A 15,174-nucleotide genomic window follows, 5' to 3' on the forward strand; every position below is an offset into this window, starting at 1 on the left:
ATCCATGACACACACATAACCCTAATAGTTTGAGAATTACTGATCTAGAGAAATGAAGAGCCAAGAGGAAGAAGCAGATAGACAAGAGGCCCACAATTTTCCATGAATAAAGTGAGCCATCTCCACAAATCCAAGACACAGGGTTGGGAATGGCGGACAGTGTAAAGAGAAGAGGTAAAGGGAAGAGAGCTCACTGGAATGAAGACTTAGAGAACCAAGCCAACTCACATTGGGCATGAAATGAGGGTTAACAGCTATCATGTTGCCCAGAGAAGGCTCGTAGAGACTGTTGGCTGAAGGCTGGGTGAGTGAATGGATGGGTGGGTAGCCTGACCCAGCTACTGAGGACTGGGGAAACTAGAGAGGCAGACTGCAGGTCGGGAAGGAGATAAAAATGATCTTGACTGTGTGTCTGGAGAACTGTGGAGGAATTGAGTGGAGAAATTCTTTCCGTTTGCCTGGTGTGATGGGAAAAAACCTGTAAGCCCGAGTATAGTCTCCCCACCTGAAATACTTCTGACTCTGTGGGTGAGAATTTGCAAGAAGGCACTCTGCCAGGGGAGGGAATCTTCACTGTTGGCTCTGTAGCTGTCTTAGGGACACCCTGGGGTAGAGTGGGGTGGGCAGAGACTTTGCGATCTGATAGCTGTCGGTTTGTATCTCAACTTGGCCATGCCATTCATTCATGCAACAAATAGTTCTTAAGCACCTACTATGTGTGCAGCTTTCTACAGGTGCTGGAGATGCAACAATAAATGAGATGGTCCCTGGGCTCAAATCTTACATCTAGTTGGGGAAAAGGACAATGACAGTGCAGTATGAGAGGTGGAGGGATGGGGGTCATGCACAGGTTACTATGGAAACAGAGAGGAAGGGCACTCATCCTTCTCCAAGCCTCAGTCTCATCTGCAAAATGGGAATCACATCATTCACTACAAGGACTTTCCTGGTACATTCTAGGTCCCTGCCTGACACATGGTAGGAGCTCACTGTAGCCCATAATTAATTCATTTATTCAACAAATGTTAATTGAGCACACTAAATATGCCCAGGACTGGTGTAGATGGCAGAAATTTAGTATTAAACAGATAAAAGTCCCTGCCTTCATCAAGACTACATTCTAGTAGGTGAAAAACAAGCAATAAATAAGTAAAATATTTAGTAGACTACATGGTGACATGTGCCTTGGAGACAAACAAAGCAGGGATGAAAGGTGGGAAAGAACTGAGGGGAGGAGGTTGTAATTTTAAATTGAGTAGTCAGGACAAGTCTCACTGAAAGAGAGATATTTTAGCAAGGATCTGAAAGAGAAGAGGGACTAGGCCGTAGAGATATTTGAGGGGCGGGGAGGGAGGATGTTCCAGGTAGAAAGGTACACAAGTGCAAAGGTGCTGGGGCGAGAGGGCGCATGGTGTGTGATAGGCCTTGTACAGCCCAGGGGGGCTGGAAAAAGGTGATCAAGGTGGACAGCAGCAATACATGAGGTCAAGGGAGGCCCGGCTGGGGGGAAGGAGGAGCAGGCAGGGTAGGGCCTTGGGGACCATTGTAAAGACTTGGATTTTACCCTAAGTGAGATGGGAGCCACTGGAGAGTTTTGAGCAGAAGAGTGCCTGTATCTCACAATTTAAAAGGATCTCTCTGTTTTAAAGGGATCACTTGTTCTGAGTATGTACCAAGGGATGACGAGCACAGAGCAGGGGACACCAGTTATAAGGCCCCTGCATTAAACCAGGTGAAATGATGAAGATCTGGACTAAAGTGGAAGAAAAGGGAGTGGTGAGAAATGTTTAGCATCCGGATATTTGAAGGTGGTGTCAACAGGATTTGCTGACAGATTGGAAATGAGGGGAGGGGGGCAAGGCAGGCAAGAGAAAGAGTCAAGGATGACTCGAGGTCTTGGCCCAAGCCATTACCTATAATGGGGAAGTCCAAAGAAGGAACAGGTTTGGGAGGAAAGATAGAATTTTGATTTGGGGCATGTTATGTTTAAGAAGCCCATTGGAAATCCAAATAGGGATGTTGGGAAGGCAGCTGGATATACAAGTTGGAGGCCTAGGCCAAAGTACTGATTATAAACTTAGGACTTCTCAGTATATAATTGGTATTTAAAGCCACAAGAGTGGATATACAAATGAATGAAGAGAACAAAGAGGTCTGAGGATTGAGCCCAGGGGCTCTCCAATATCTAACAATGGTGACCTCACCTGCTTTTAATTTGGGGGTGCCAAGCCTAGACTTGGACATTCTTTAAAGATTTATGCAAATATTTTCTCAGTGTTCTTTCTCCCAGTTCTGAACACAAATGCTTACCAGGAAAGGAAACGTCCTCAGAAGAAAAAAATCCATTTCAAATAGATGTGTTGCCATTTTCCCAAAAATAGCAAGAGAGCCATGTTCTGGGTCAGTGGGAGGATTTGGGGTCTTCAGCATTGTCATTGTCCCATCAAACACTTGAGGCTGGCTTCCCAGCCCTGAGGGCTCTCTCACCAGGTCCCAAAACACTGTATTGTAATTGATGGTTTTACTTGCCAATCTCTTCCATGGAACTATGGCCTCCTCAAAACCCCAGGTGGGGGCTGTGTTGAATTTATCACAGTACTCCTGGCAGGACCTGGCACCAAAGAGGAATCAGGAAATGTTGGTGGAACTTAACTGCATTGTAGGATCTAATGAGGAACATCCATCTTTCCGGGCTCTGAGTGTCTTTCTCCAGCTCTACCACCAGAGCTGGTGTCTGTTCTGCCAGACCCCTTTCCTGGCACACAGCTCAGTCCTGGAAAGATAGAGACAGACCCTGCAGGCCTGAACTCTGTGCTTTGGGAGGAGAATATCCTCAGGGGCCTGGATAAGCCATCCTGAGAAACTAGTTCTCTGAGTCAATCCTTAAGTGAGTTCCAGTGGGAAAGGGCCCAGAACCCTGGAGGTGAGATTGGAAGCAGCTTGTGGCTTCTTAGGGGCAAAGACCGATGTCTCCTCTGAAGGGACTTGCCTCCTTATCTGACCCAGAATTCCTGGCACATAAAATGTACTTGCATTTTGTCAAGGAGGTTGGGATGATCCCCAAAGCCCTAAACTAGAAAAAAACAGACCCTCTATTAGACATGAGTATGTCTTGGCCCTCAGAAAACAAACAAAAACCCTCTCTTAAGCCCAGGCTACTCCAGTTACTGCATTTTGTTCCTGCTCCTGTTTGTAGTTAAACCTCTTGAATAACTTGTCTAAACTTGCTATCTCCACTTCCTCACCTTCTATTCACTTCCTAACTCAGGCCAATCCCTAAAACAACGCTGTCCTTTCAGGCCCTCCCAAATGACCTCATCTAGTCTAATTACTTTAGGTACTACCTTGGTGCTGAGGTACTACCTTGGTACCTCCAGTCCTCTCCTGAACTCCAAACCCATGTCTGCTAGGCATCTTGACTCGGCTAACCCACAGGCACTTCAAACTCAACATGTACAGACCTCTACTCATCTTCCCCCCAAACCGGGTCATCCCCAGGTGCTCTCTGTCTTTGTGTATGCCACCATCATCCACATTCTTGATTTCTCCCCTCTCCCTTTCCCTAACATGTATAATCAACCCTATGTCATGAATATCCCCCAAACATACACACTTTTCTCCATCATCATGTCTTTTTTGCTCATCAGGGCCACCAGCGTCATCATTTTTGCCTAGATGATGACAACAACTTTCTTAATTGTGGTCTAATAAGCCTCCAGTCTTCACTGCTTCACATCCATTTTCTATGTCAGCTAATATTTTTCTCAAACACATATTGATTATGTTCCTCCATCGTTTAAAACTCATAGTGACTCCTCAGTGCTCTAAGGAGACCCTGCATGATCTAGGCTTTCCTTACCCCTCCAGCCTCATCTCTCACTACTCCTCTTCACACTCTGCTCCTCTGCCATACAGAATTACCAGTAGTTCCCCAAACGAACCACACTCTTCCCAGTTTCCAAATCATTGTCCATCTGTTCTCTTGGCCTCTAGTGCTTGTCTCCCTCATCTGCCTTCTCTGTCTTCTCTAACCTTCACCTGTCTATCTTCTGTTTTCATTTTCAGGCCTAAGTTTAAATGTCATTTCCACTGGGAAGCCTTGCTGACTCCTCAGTTCTGGATAGCAGATCCTCTAAAGGGCTCCTATAGCAAACATACTGTACTTTATCCACATAGCACTCGACACAGTAAATGACAATTACTTGTTCCCTTGTTTGTCTCACCCACTAGGCCTGGGATCTTGTCTGTCTAGATTATGGCTAGATCCCTAGCACCAGGCATGGTACCCAGTTCATAGTTAGGGGTGTGTGTTGTGTGTGTGTGTGTGTGTGTGTGTGTGTGTGTGTGAGAGAGAGAGAGAGAGAGAGAGAGACAGAGACAGAGAGACAGAGACAGAGAGAGAGATGCAGGGAAGCTGGTGAAGGGGCAGGATGCATTGAGAACGCTGAGGAAGAAGAAACAGATAATTACAGAAGTAGGCCTTGGACGGATTCCACAGAGGAAGTAGCCACTAATGGGACATGAAGGACAGGATCAAAGATTAACTCATGACGTTCCAAGGTTTTGAGTGACTGGGAAGGGTAGAGCTATTCACTGAGCAGGGACCATAGAAAGGAAGGGCAGTTCAGGGGAAAGTTGAATTAGGACCAGAGGACTGTAAGGTAATCAAGTGGATGCAATAAGCATATAGGTAAATATTTCTTCAGCTCCAAAAAGAAGCCAAGGCTAGAGACATCCATATGAGAGGTTGTCTACAGAAGTCAAGATAGAACCCATAAAGCTACAAAAAGGAGGGTATATAGAGAGAAGAGAAGATTGATGATGGAACCATTAGGAAAACTTAAATTGTGTTGGGAGAAGAGGAAGAAGCAGAGAAATGGCATTTGGAGAGGTGGGAGGAAAACCAGGAGAACTAATGGTCATTGGAGCCAAATGGAAAGGGCCCGAAGAATGTGGTTGTCCACATCATTGAGAGCTATAGGAAGGTTGAAGAGATTAAACCTACTCTATTTGAAAACTAGGAAGTCCCTGATTAAATAGAATCCAGATCAACAGGGGGTTGGAAATAAAACAGAAAAGGCAGCAAGTGTAGATTGTCTTTTCCAAATATTTCAAACAGGTGAGGGGAACAGTGACCTAAGGACAACTTGGCAGCCAAGACTGGGCTCCATAGTCAGACTGCTTGGGTTCAAATCATAGTTCACTGCTTAATAGCTGGGTGACTTTGGGCGAGTTAAGTTACTTAACTTTCCTTAGCCTCAGTTTCCTTGTTCATAAATTGGGGGCACTAGTAGTATTTGCTTTACATAGTCATTGTAAGGATTAAATGGATAATGTATGTGAAGCACTTAACACAGGACAGAGTATATGATAAATAACCAATATTAACGCAAGATGTTATTTTTAGCAAGGTCAAGGAGGGAAATTGGGAAGAGGAGAAGAAGTGGGGAAGTTGCCATGCAAGGAGAGGAGATTCTTGAGCAAACCAGGCTCTGGGGAAGTGGATGGGATGAGATTGAAGACTTGGAGGGCTTGTTGGCATGGACAGGGAGGTAGATCTTTTCAAAACCAGACCTTGGCTAATCTGTCACCTGCTGGTTATTGAGTGAGGCTGATACTTCTGTTCCATTTTCTTGGGGAATCATGCTGAGTCAACCTGTGGTTTCTCTCCCAGAATCTTCTAGTGTTTCCTGGAGCCCAGTTTCTGCCTCTCTGCCTCTGGAGGCAGCTGGGCCTGAGCAGTAGCAGGATGTCCCAGCAGCACATACTATGAGAGGGAGATTCAGAAAGAGCTGCTGTCATACCTTCTCCTGGAGCTGTATCAGGAATACAGGGCCAAATCTTGCTGTCCCCTTCACAGTTTGCATGTTCACAGTCATTTCAAATGACCTGCTGTGGTTAACAATGCTTCTGAAACATATGCAATGGTCTCCATGGGTCTCCTACCTCACCCGCCTGTCTTTAGTGTCAACCTCACCAAACTGTTCCCACTCTGCTGCCCATGGTTGTTCTCATATCTGTTCAAAACCCTGTCTTAGCTTAGCCTGCAGTAGCTCCACTGTCACTGGGAGGGCCTCTCCCACCTTCCCAGCCTCGTTCTCTGCTACATCTCCACATTTATCCTCTGCTCCATCCTGACCAAAGCTATTCTTGCTCATAATTCTCTGCCTCTGCACATGTTGTTTCACTGCCTGCAGTGCACCCTTCTCTTCCACAGGCCAGCCCCTCCTCATCTTCCACCAGTGGCATCCAACTGGATGCCCCCGCCAACACTGATGAGTGGGTTGTGCCTCCCCCACCCCAGCATTCCCATAGCAACTGATGGATGGCCACCTCTTCCCTATTATTCTTGGTACCTTAGGGTAACAGTTGAGGAATACGTCTGTCTCATTATCAGAGTAGGAACTCCCCTGAAATGAGGATTAGGTCTTATTAGGTCTTATATCCCCAGGACTTAGCATAATGCCTGCATACCTCACAGTACCTACTCCTTTGTTCCTCAGGGAATATTGGTTGAATGAATAATTATCCTTATCACACACAGGATGTCTCCTGGCAGGAAGACAAAGGAGGTACATGAAAGTGTACTTCCCTCCTCAGACCGAGCCATATGGCCAAGCTTCTACATCCTTGTTATCTGACCTCCTCTTATTCCATGATTCAAGAGTCGCCAGATTTCCTGTTGGCTTTTTTCTTTCATTCCACAAATTTTAGCCTTTGCTAAGCTGTTTCATTACCAGCAGACAAAGGGTGTTTCTGGTTGTTACTGGAGTTGTCAGCCTGAGTCTCCTTTTAGGACTGTCAAGCAGGTTCTTTTCTGAGGGTGCCCAAATCTTCAAAGGGCAGCAGATCTTTAGGTAAGGCACTACAGGCAGGGAGAACTGCTAGGAGAAACCTCTGTCAAATAATTGGCAAAGTCAAGGGCCAGCATCCAAGTGCCCTAACATGAGGAGCCCAGGGTGGGGACCAAAAGGATAGTAGAGGCATTGATTGCTCAGAAATCAAGTGTAGATTAGGACCAAGTATTACATGGAGCTCTTAGTCTTAAGTGACCCATCATAGCTTGATGAAGCAAAAGTAAGAATTTATTTAAAGGTACCAGAACAGGAATACAATGAGGCTTCAGGAGAAAGTAGGAACCAGGGCCCTGAATTTCATCAGGGTGTTCTCTCCATTTCTTATTGCTCCTCCCCTTCCCTCTCCCTTCCCTTCCTGCTCCTTCCTTCTCCTCCTCCTCCCCCCCTTCCCTCCCTCCCTCCATCCCTCCCTCCATCTCTCTTTCTTTCACCTTTCTCCAGCCCTCTCGGCTGAAAGTAGAACCAGGAGCAGCTCCCTAATTTACATACTGTAGATCCATCCAGAGGAAGAGACCAAACCACTCTCTCCTTCTCAATTCTAAAGTCTCAAGGAAGTTAGTCTGAGTGACTTAGCTTGGGTCAAGTGATCGTCTTGGTCCAAACAACTGTAGCCAGAGGGATAGCAGCACATTTGTACATTTGTGTACATTGTTCCTCCACAAACTTGCAGTCTGGGGAAAATGTACATATGGACAGTTTCCTGAAAAACAGGAGCTGTTCAGACAACCCTACAGGTATTCACTGCTGGGAGACAGGAATTGGGCCAGGTTGATAAGAACAAGCCCAAGAGAGTCAGAAACAAACAAGCGAGGGCTGGATTTGGGGTGACCACCTAGATCAGGTCCCAAGGTCCATTCTTTCCAAAGAGCCCAAGTCTCAAGAGGTAGTCTGGAAAATGGCTTCTGGGCTTATAGACATTTTAGAGATGCTGCATACCATGTCCCTCTTTTCAAGAGTCACATAAGTATTAGCATATTGAAGACTGCGTAGTCCTCTGGGAAAAGACCTGTGTAACTTTAAATCAGAGGAACTCTTCTTTTAGGGGGATATCTATAAATCTCCCACCTTTCACAGTGCCTACTTTGAAGACAGGCCTACACCATCAGCTTTCATACGCTAGTTATTTTTATGGGGGCTGGGATGGTCCATAAGTGAGCAGTCTTGATTTAAAGCAGTGTTTTCCAAACCTCACTTATTTGTCTGTGACCTTCCTAGAGTTTGTCTTTTTTTGTTTGTTTATTCTTGGCAGCGGGCCTGTACGAGCATCTGATCCCTTAACCTTGATGTTACCAGGTGGCACTCTAACCAACTGAGTTAACCAGCCAGCCCTCTAGAGTTTGTCTTAAATGTCCCCTCTGTGCCATTCATGGGTATTTTTATTTAAGTCAATAATTAAACTTTTTTTAGCCTCATCCTAAACAGTTATATCCTTAAAACTATGGATTTGATGTCGTGGTTAAATTTTTTTTTTTTTTCTCAAATACATTGAAATAAATACATAACTATTAAAATTAAAAAGTTTGTCCATGCATTACCAATAATCTTCTCAAATACTAGGACCATATTGTGGAGACACTGGTTTGAAGTGTCAGGAGCCAGAGTGGCTGAGTGGGCTTGAATAAGCCAGTCGATGTCTGGGCACTGCCAGCCACACATGCTGGCCTGGATACGTGCATGGCTGTGCACGATGACCACCCTTGGTATGCCATTCTGGAGTCTGTGCCTACCTGCACTTCCTTGGAGAGATCTGGAAAGCACTGGGGGTTGGGGGTGGAGTGGTGGTGGTAGGAGGCACTGTTATTCCTGAAGGAGGTTCTCAAATGATCTTAGTCTAACTGCAGCAAGCAGGTGGGAGCCAGATGCCTCACCTGCTGGCCTGGAATTGATTCCAAGATGGGAAGACTATGAGGAAAGACATGAAAAACAAGGCAAAATTGACTCTGGCAGCTTGCTTCAGAGAAAGAACATAGCTTTAGAGTCAGGCAGATCTGAGCTTGAATCGAAAGCTCACCACTTGTTTCGTATCTTCACTCAATTATTTTTCATCATTTTTAAGATTTTTTTCTTTTTTTAAAAATTTCAATTATTTTTTTGACAGTCTTTATTATTTTTTTGATGGCTGGCCAGTACAAGGATAGAACACTGGAGCTTAGTATTACCAACACCATGCTCTAACCAACAGAGCTAACTGGCCAGCCCTTTGATATTCTTTTAAATACCCACAATTATTACCATTGTTCAGATGAGGAAACTGAGATTCAGAGAAGTTAAACAACTTGCCTGAGGTCACACAGCTAATAAACAGCAGAGCAGAATTCAAACCAAGGTTGGTTTGACTTCCAAGTGTGTTCTCCTAATCACTGTGTTACTGTACCCTGCTTCCATTCGCTCGTTGATTTCATACCTCTTCTGTAGAAAGACCTGCTGCTTGGTGCTGGGGATCGAGTGCTAAGCAAGATGGATAAGGTCTCCACCCTTACAGACCTTGCATTCTATAGGGGAGATAAACATTAAATCACTAATTTGCATTAGTACAATAACAGTTGTGGTAAGTGCTACAAAGGGGAAGGACACTTCATGGAGGGGTACTTGTTCTGTGAGAAGCTGAGTCAGGGAGTGTGTGGGTGTTGGGTGTCACTTTAACCCCAAAGATTTATAGAGGTGATTTTATGTCCACAGATGAACATTTTTTGTATTTATTTTTAAACGATTTCATAGATATTATTACTTAGTATGAAACTAACTAAAGTGGATCAATTAAAATATGAAATAATGAATAGCAGAAGTGGTTACAGATGTGGCAAAATTGGCAACTGCCGGAGAGCAGTTTGGGAGAGAGCCACATGAAAGCAGGGACCCCTGCTAGGAGCCTATTGTATTAGACCAAGCAAGAGGTAAAGCAGACCTCAACGGGGCGTGTAAGGGGTAAGGGCAGAGAAGTGGATGGAGTGAAGAGACGCCATTGGCTGGACTAATGAGAAATGAAGGAGAGGAAGATGTCAGGGTGTGGCTTTTCTAGCTCGGTGCAGATGACGAGTCCAGCCCTGGAGAAGCTTGTGAGGCCTACAAGTGCAGATGTCAGGTAGGTGATTGGTTGAAGGTCCCTTATCTCTGAGACAGTCAGTCTTTTGTAAAATAGGCGCCCTCACACAGCTATTGTGAGAATTCAGAGCGGGTTACACAGCAGATGCCCCATAAACAGTAGTTCTTTTTTCCAACTTATCCTCCTTCCCCACCCTGTCACCCCCAGTAGCGTGCCAGAGATACAGCGGTGGACAGAGCCAGGTCGTGTTTACCATGAGGTCCAATTCCCTCTGGTTCCTCGGATCGCCGCTTCCCTCAGCGGAATTCCTGTCTCAGAGTAAACGCTCAATAAATATTTGTAGAAAGAAATAAACCAGGCCCCTTGTGACCCAGGGCTACATGCCCACGGCTGGAAACTCGGGCTAAACTGGATCCTTGGTTGTTGAAAAATTAAAATAATTTTTAAGAAGTGGGCCTGAAATAGTCCAGAAGTTGGAGGCCTGGACAAAGGCTGGGGAGGAGACTTCACCTGCCAAGCGGCCGCAGGGCCGGGTTAGCTAATGAGGAGGCGCTAGTGAAAATTCTGGGGTCCCGGCCTCCAAACTCGGAGGAGATGCCGAAGCGGAATATAAGCTCCACCCGGCGCGGCAGGGTCCCGCCGCGGCCTTTAAAGGTCCACCACGTGGCCACGCGGTCGGCCCCGGTCTGGAGGCGGTGTCCTGGTAGCGCCTGCGCACTGCCTAGCAGAGGGTTTCGGGGTTCCGAGAAAAGACACCGGGAGAGGAAGAGAAGGTTGTCGTGGGTGGGCGGCCGTGGGAGGAGTCGGCCCCTTATGCAAATCACAGCGGCGCGCGCGAACCGGAGGCGGGGCTTGCGATGCAAAGCCCGGTACTTTTGAGTCGCGAGGGGGCGGGTCGTAACCCTCGGTCTCTTTCCGCGAGCTCTGACGTCGCCGACGTTCCGGTTTAAAAGCGGCCGCGCAGGCGCAGTAAACCGAAATGCGAACTTAGGCTGTTACACAACTGCTGGGGTCTGTTCTACTCGCCCGCCCGGCAGTCAGTCAGCGTTGCTGTCTCTGTCGCCACCACAGCCGTTCCAGGAGTCTCAGGGCCCGTCGCCGCCGCTCACCTGCGCCTCCGCAAGCCTCCAAGAGCCCCGTCCGCCCGCACAGGCCGGCCCAATCGTTTGCGTCTCGCCGGCACCTTCTCGCCGCTCGCCGCGCTCGCTGCTCCGGCAGACATGAGTGGGGACCATCTCCACAACGATTCCCAGGTACGTCCCAGTCCCACGGCCCCGGGACCCCGCTCGGCCCTCCCTGGACCCCCGGCGCAGGCCCCGGCCCGGCCGCTTTGACAGGCCGGAGTCCCCGGCCAGGGGCCGCCCGCCGCGGGAGGTCGGCTCGCTAGGCCCCGGGCGAAAGCCGCGAAGTTACAGTTTGGGGGGATGGCTACCCTTTAGAGGACGTCCCCAGGGCCCCCTCATCTCCCGGTGCGCAGGGTGGGCCTGGCCCCCGGTCGCGCGCGCTGGCCGCTCGGGGGCTTAATTTGACTGTTGTTTCATGTTCCCTCGTTTTCTTTCTCCAGATCGAAGCGGATTTCCGACTGAATGGTGAGTGTGCCCCCCGCCCCGATCCCGGGCCCCCAGCCGCCGGTCGCGTCCCCTGCTCCCGGCCCGAGCCGGGCAGAGGACAGACATGGCGTCCCAGAGACTAAGTCCCGGCTCCTCGCTCACCGGCCCCATTGTTCCCATCGGGCCGCCTCTAGACCCCCTTTCCGGGGACCCCAGCTCCCCCAGATCACGGCCCTCCCAAGAGGGGACAATGGAGACCCCGAGTCGCCCGCCGCCGGGCCTGGGGTGGCCTTTCCGGGCCGGGATTCCTCCCGGGAAAGTCGCCTTGTCGACGGTCGGGACTTAGTCTCTGCGCCATTTTCTTTTTCTCTCTCCTCTCCTTTCTGTGCCTGTGTCTCTTTCTCTCCCTCCCTCGGATCCTTCCTTGAGCTGCCCAGAAAGAGCTTTCTGCAGAGCAAAGCCGTATAAATCACAGACCTCACCAGAGAGGGAAAACTGGGAGACTGAATTGTTATAATTTTTTCCAGATAGAACTTTATCTGGGGGTTATTCCTTTTCTGCTTCCAGAATGAAAGATTTCCTCAGACAAATCTTTGATTTTGGGGGGAGAGGGTGGATTAGATGTTTATGATAAGAATTATGGCTCTAAAACTAAAGCCACCCTTTGTGGAGTTCTTTATATTTACAGGTTGTTTTTCCCAAGTTGTGTTCTTTGCAAAGGTAGTTGCAGTACCTCCCTTCAGAAAGTTTGCAAGTTCGCTATGGGTCACCCCATGTAAATGTTGGACTCTTGGATTTATTGCTTTTTTGAAAAATTAAAGTATTAGTGACTCGAACTTTTCCTTGTGGCTGAGGTTCTCAAGGCAGTGTCTTTTAGAAACGCAGTTTACTGTACTTGTCAGGAGGAAAAGTTGTTGAGCATCTCATCTGGACCTGGTGTGTCGGTCTTTTGCGGGGGCTCTAGGGTGGGAAAAAAGAATTTGTTTATTGAAACAAAGAGTGGCCAGCACCCACCCCTGCTCCCTCTTCATTGTTTTTCAGAAGGCACAGTTATTCAGGAATCAAGAGCTAGCTTGCCTTTTTCACATCTTCATGTTTTTGAACCCTTTTTAGCCTAGTCAAGGCATTTATTCGTTGAGTATTTCCACTTGTTACCCAAGGAGGAGTCCCCTAATAAAAAGCTCACCATTGCAGGCTTTCCAACAATTATGGTGAAGGAGAAGTTACCCTCTGTAGTGTGCTGGGAGTTCCCACTAATTCTGATGGTACATAATCCTGCTCAATTGAGTTTGGGTTCCGGGAACTTCTCCAATGGGAGAAGCTGATGAGTAGGTTTTCTGATGTTGTAATCAGCAGTCCATCGTGTTATCCTGTTCTACTGAGAGCAGCTTTATGTTCAGATTTTGAAGGGTTCATCCAGCAAGAGATGGTACTCAGCCAGGAGAGAATCTGGTTAAATTTAAGTGTGGCATTTCTTGAGCACCTAATATGTGCCCAGCACTGTGCTTAGTGCTAGAGCTGAACCTGTAATTGTTCTCAATTCAGTTTATTGGGGGAGACATAATGAGTTAATTGTAAGGTAGATGCTGGGTAGGTGGACTTAATTTTGTCTGGAGGTGGGGAGACTTCTTAGAGGAGGTGACTTCTGGACTGGGTGTTGTGCAAGACAAGGTGCAGAGAATTGTCAGGGGCTGGAGTGTTATCTTAAGTATGTTTAATCAACCTATCAGGATTTTAGAAGAAGGAGATGAGGTCCTTACAGTTTAGACAACTGCATAGATATAGATGTTTCCTTGGGATATGGAGGCAAAGGAAGGATGGTGGTAAGTGAGGATGTAAGGAGTCCTTTTGAGGAAGGTAGGATCTTAATACAGAAAAAGTGTTCTTTTGGCTTTTAGGCTGGCCTGAGTAGGTAATGTATTCAGTGATGAAACAAAGTTTAGAAAGTTAACTTCTATGGCTGTCACCTAAATTAAACAAAGGAACTGTTGAATATGTGAATGATTGTGGACTGGTTATGTTATTGATCTTTTCTGCCATTTTTATGTAAAGACTGAAGTAAACTGCCTGTGTTGACTTTTAGAATGTATGGGTTCACATTTTATAACAATAATAGCTAATATTTACTGAATGCTTACTGTGCCAGGCATGACTCTCAACTCTTTCCATGGATCACCTAATTTAATTTAATCCTTGGAAGGACCCTTATGAGTTAGATAATATTATCTCTGTTTTATAGGTGAGGATACTGAGGCTTTGGTGTGTTTAAGATGATGAGCTTAGCCATTATGCCACAGGAATGGTAATCGTATGAAGAAATCGAAACTTGCACATCTCTACTTTCTTACAGAGCTGAAAAACGATAGAGGGAAGGATTTGATAGTTTGTCATTTGCTTTTTACCCAAACCTGTTTCTTCAAGAGAAAGAGCACTTTAACTTTCCCTAACACCATAAGGGTCTGACACTGGTGTAATTATCTTTGTGAATATTGTCTAGAAGATATGGTGTTGGTAACTTTGTGCTTGCTCTGTCAAGTAATACAGTGTTAACTAGTGATTGATTTATGTAACTATGAAAGACAGTTTTTAAAAAATAAAAATCAATGTTTAATTATGTTCAGACATGTCATTATTGATCTTTGTATTAAGAGGAGTTTGCTTAAGCATGATTTTAAGTGGGCCTAACCCACTTACAGATTAACTGTGCATGTTTATACATTATAAATCAAACATCCCTCATTTTGCCTACCTTTATCCCCTAAGATATAAAAGATCCCCCCACCCTCCTTTGGAGCTCATTCTCTACAATATTTAAAATTGTAGCTGTTTGTATGCAATTTAGGACATTCTGGCCCATACTCAACTGCTGGGAAAATCTGTTATTTGTGAAATGTATTTATATTTAAAATATTGACAGTGAGCTAGGAATTTCATAACCTCTCTTATCTTAGTGAAAAGACTTTCTTCATGTTGGTAGCACTAAATATAGTGAGGCCAAGTTATGGTAACATCAGGTTGGGGTGTTAGTGATTGTTTCGCTGTTTCAAGTATTTGAAGTTTTTGCCTGTCTACTCTTGAGTTGTGGGGTCTGCCTGCATGCCCCCCTTCAGCAAGGTAAAATACCTGAGTCCATCAGTGTTTATTCTAAGAAATGTTATATATCATGGTTTGACATCATCTTGTGCTGGTTCTGTTTAGTTTAATGGGTTCAAATTGGATGAGGGTAATTAAATATGAATTGTTTATGAGGCTAACAGGTACTTCTATGCTTTTGGATATGTGTTGGGGTGGGCTGTGGGAAGGCTGATGGTGTGGCTATCTGAAAATTCCTATCACATTTTTAAAACTGAAAACTGATGGCACCTCCAAGTGAAATTTGGAAAATCTTCAGACTGAATCCAGTGATACTTAAGCCTTGGGGTCCAGTGTTAAATCTTTTTTCCTTGTACTGCGGACAGACTCCTTGAAGCACGTTTCTAGAATTAGTGAGCTGCTGGAATCTTTATACTACACTTTGACATGGAACAAAGTTGCTTGTCAACATGTGCCTTTCAGATTACCAGCATATCAGATCTCAGAAACAAATTTTAGATTCGGATGTTCTGGACAAAACAAGAAAATTCAGAAGTTGTTAAAGGAATCAGGAATGCCTCGTGCTTTCAAAGGTCAAAACTTGATTATATTGCTAACTGTTGCCAAGTCCTTCTTTTCTTTGGTAAGTAGA

At 46.0% G+C, this 15,174-nt stretch overlaps 1 protein-coding gene across 1 annotated transcript in view; it reads left to right on the forward strand.

The window, feature by feature from the left end:
* Positions 1-10,873: 10,873 nt before the first annotated feature.
* TOP1 (DNA topoisomerase I) overlaps positions 10,874-15,174 on the forward strand; it is a 98,749-nt gene continuing 94,448 nt past the window's right edge. Inside the window, exons 1-2 of the mRNA XM_063101068.1 lie at positions 10,874-11,153; positions 11,465-11,489. Coding sequence (XP_062957138.1) covers positions 11,121-11,153; positions 11,465-11,489 — 58 coding nt within the window. The 5' untranslated portion in view covers positions 10,874-11,120. The remainder of the gene's footprint in view (positions 11,154-11,464; positions 11,490-15,174) is intronic.

Source organism: Cynocephalus volans, chromosome 1, assembly GCF_027409185.1.
Source record: "Cynocephalus volans isolate mCynVol1 chromosome 1, mCynVol1.pri, whole genome shotgun sequence".
NCBI classification, from domain to species: Eukaryota; Metazoa; Chordata; class Mammalia; order Dermoptera; family Cynocephalidae; genus Cynocephalus; species Cynocephalus volans.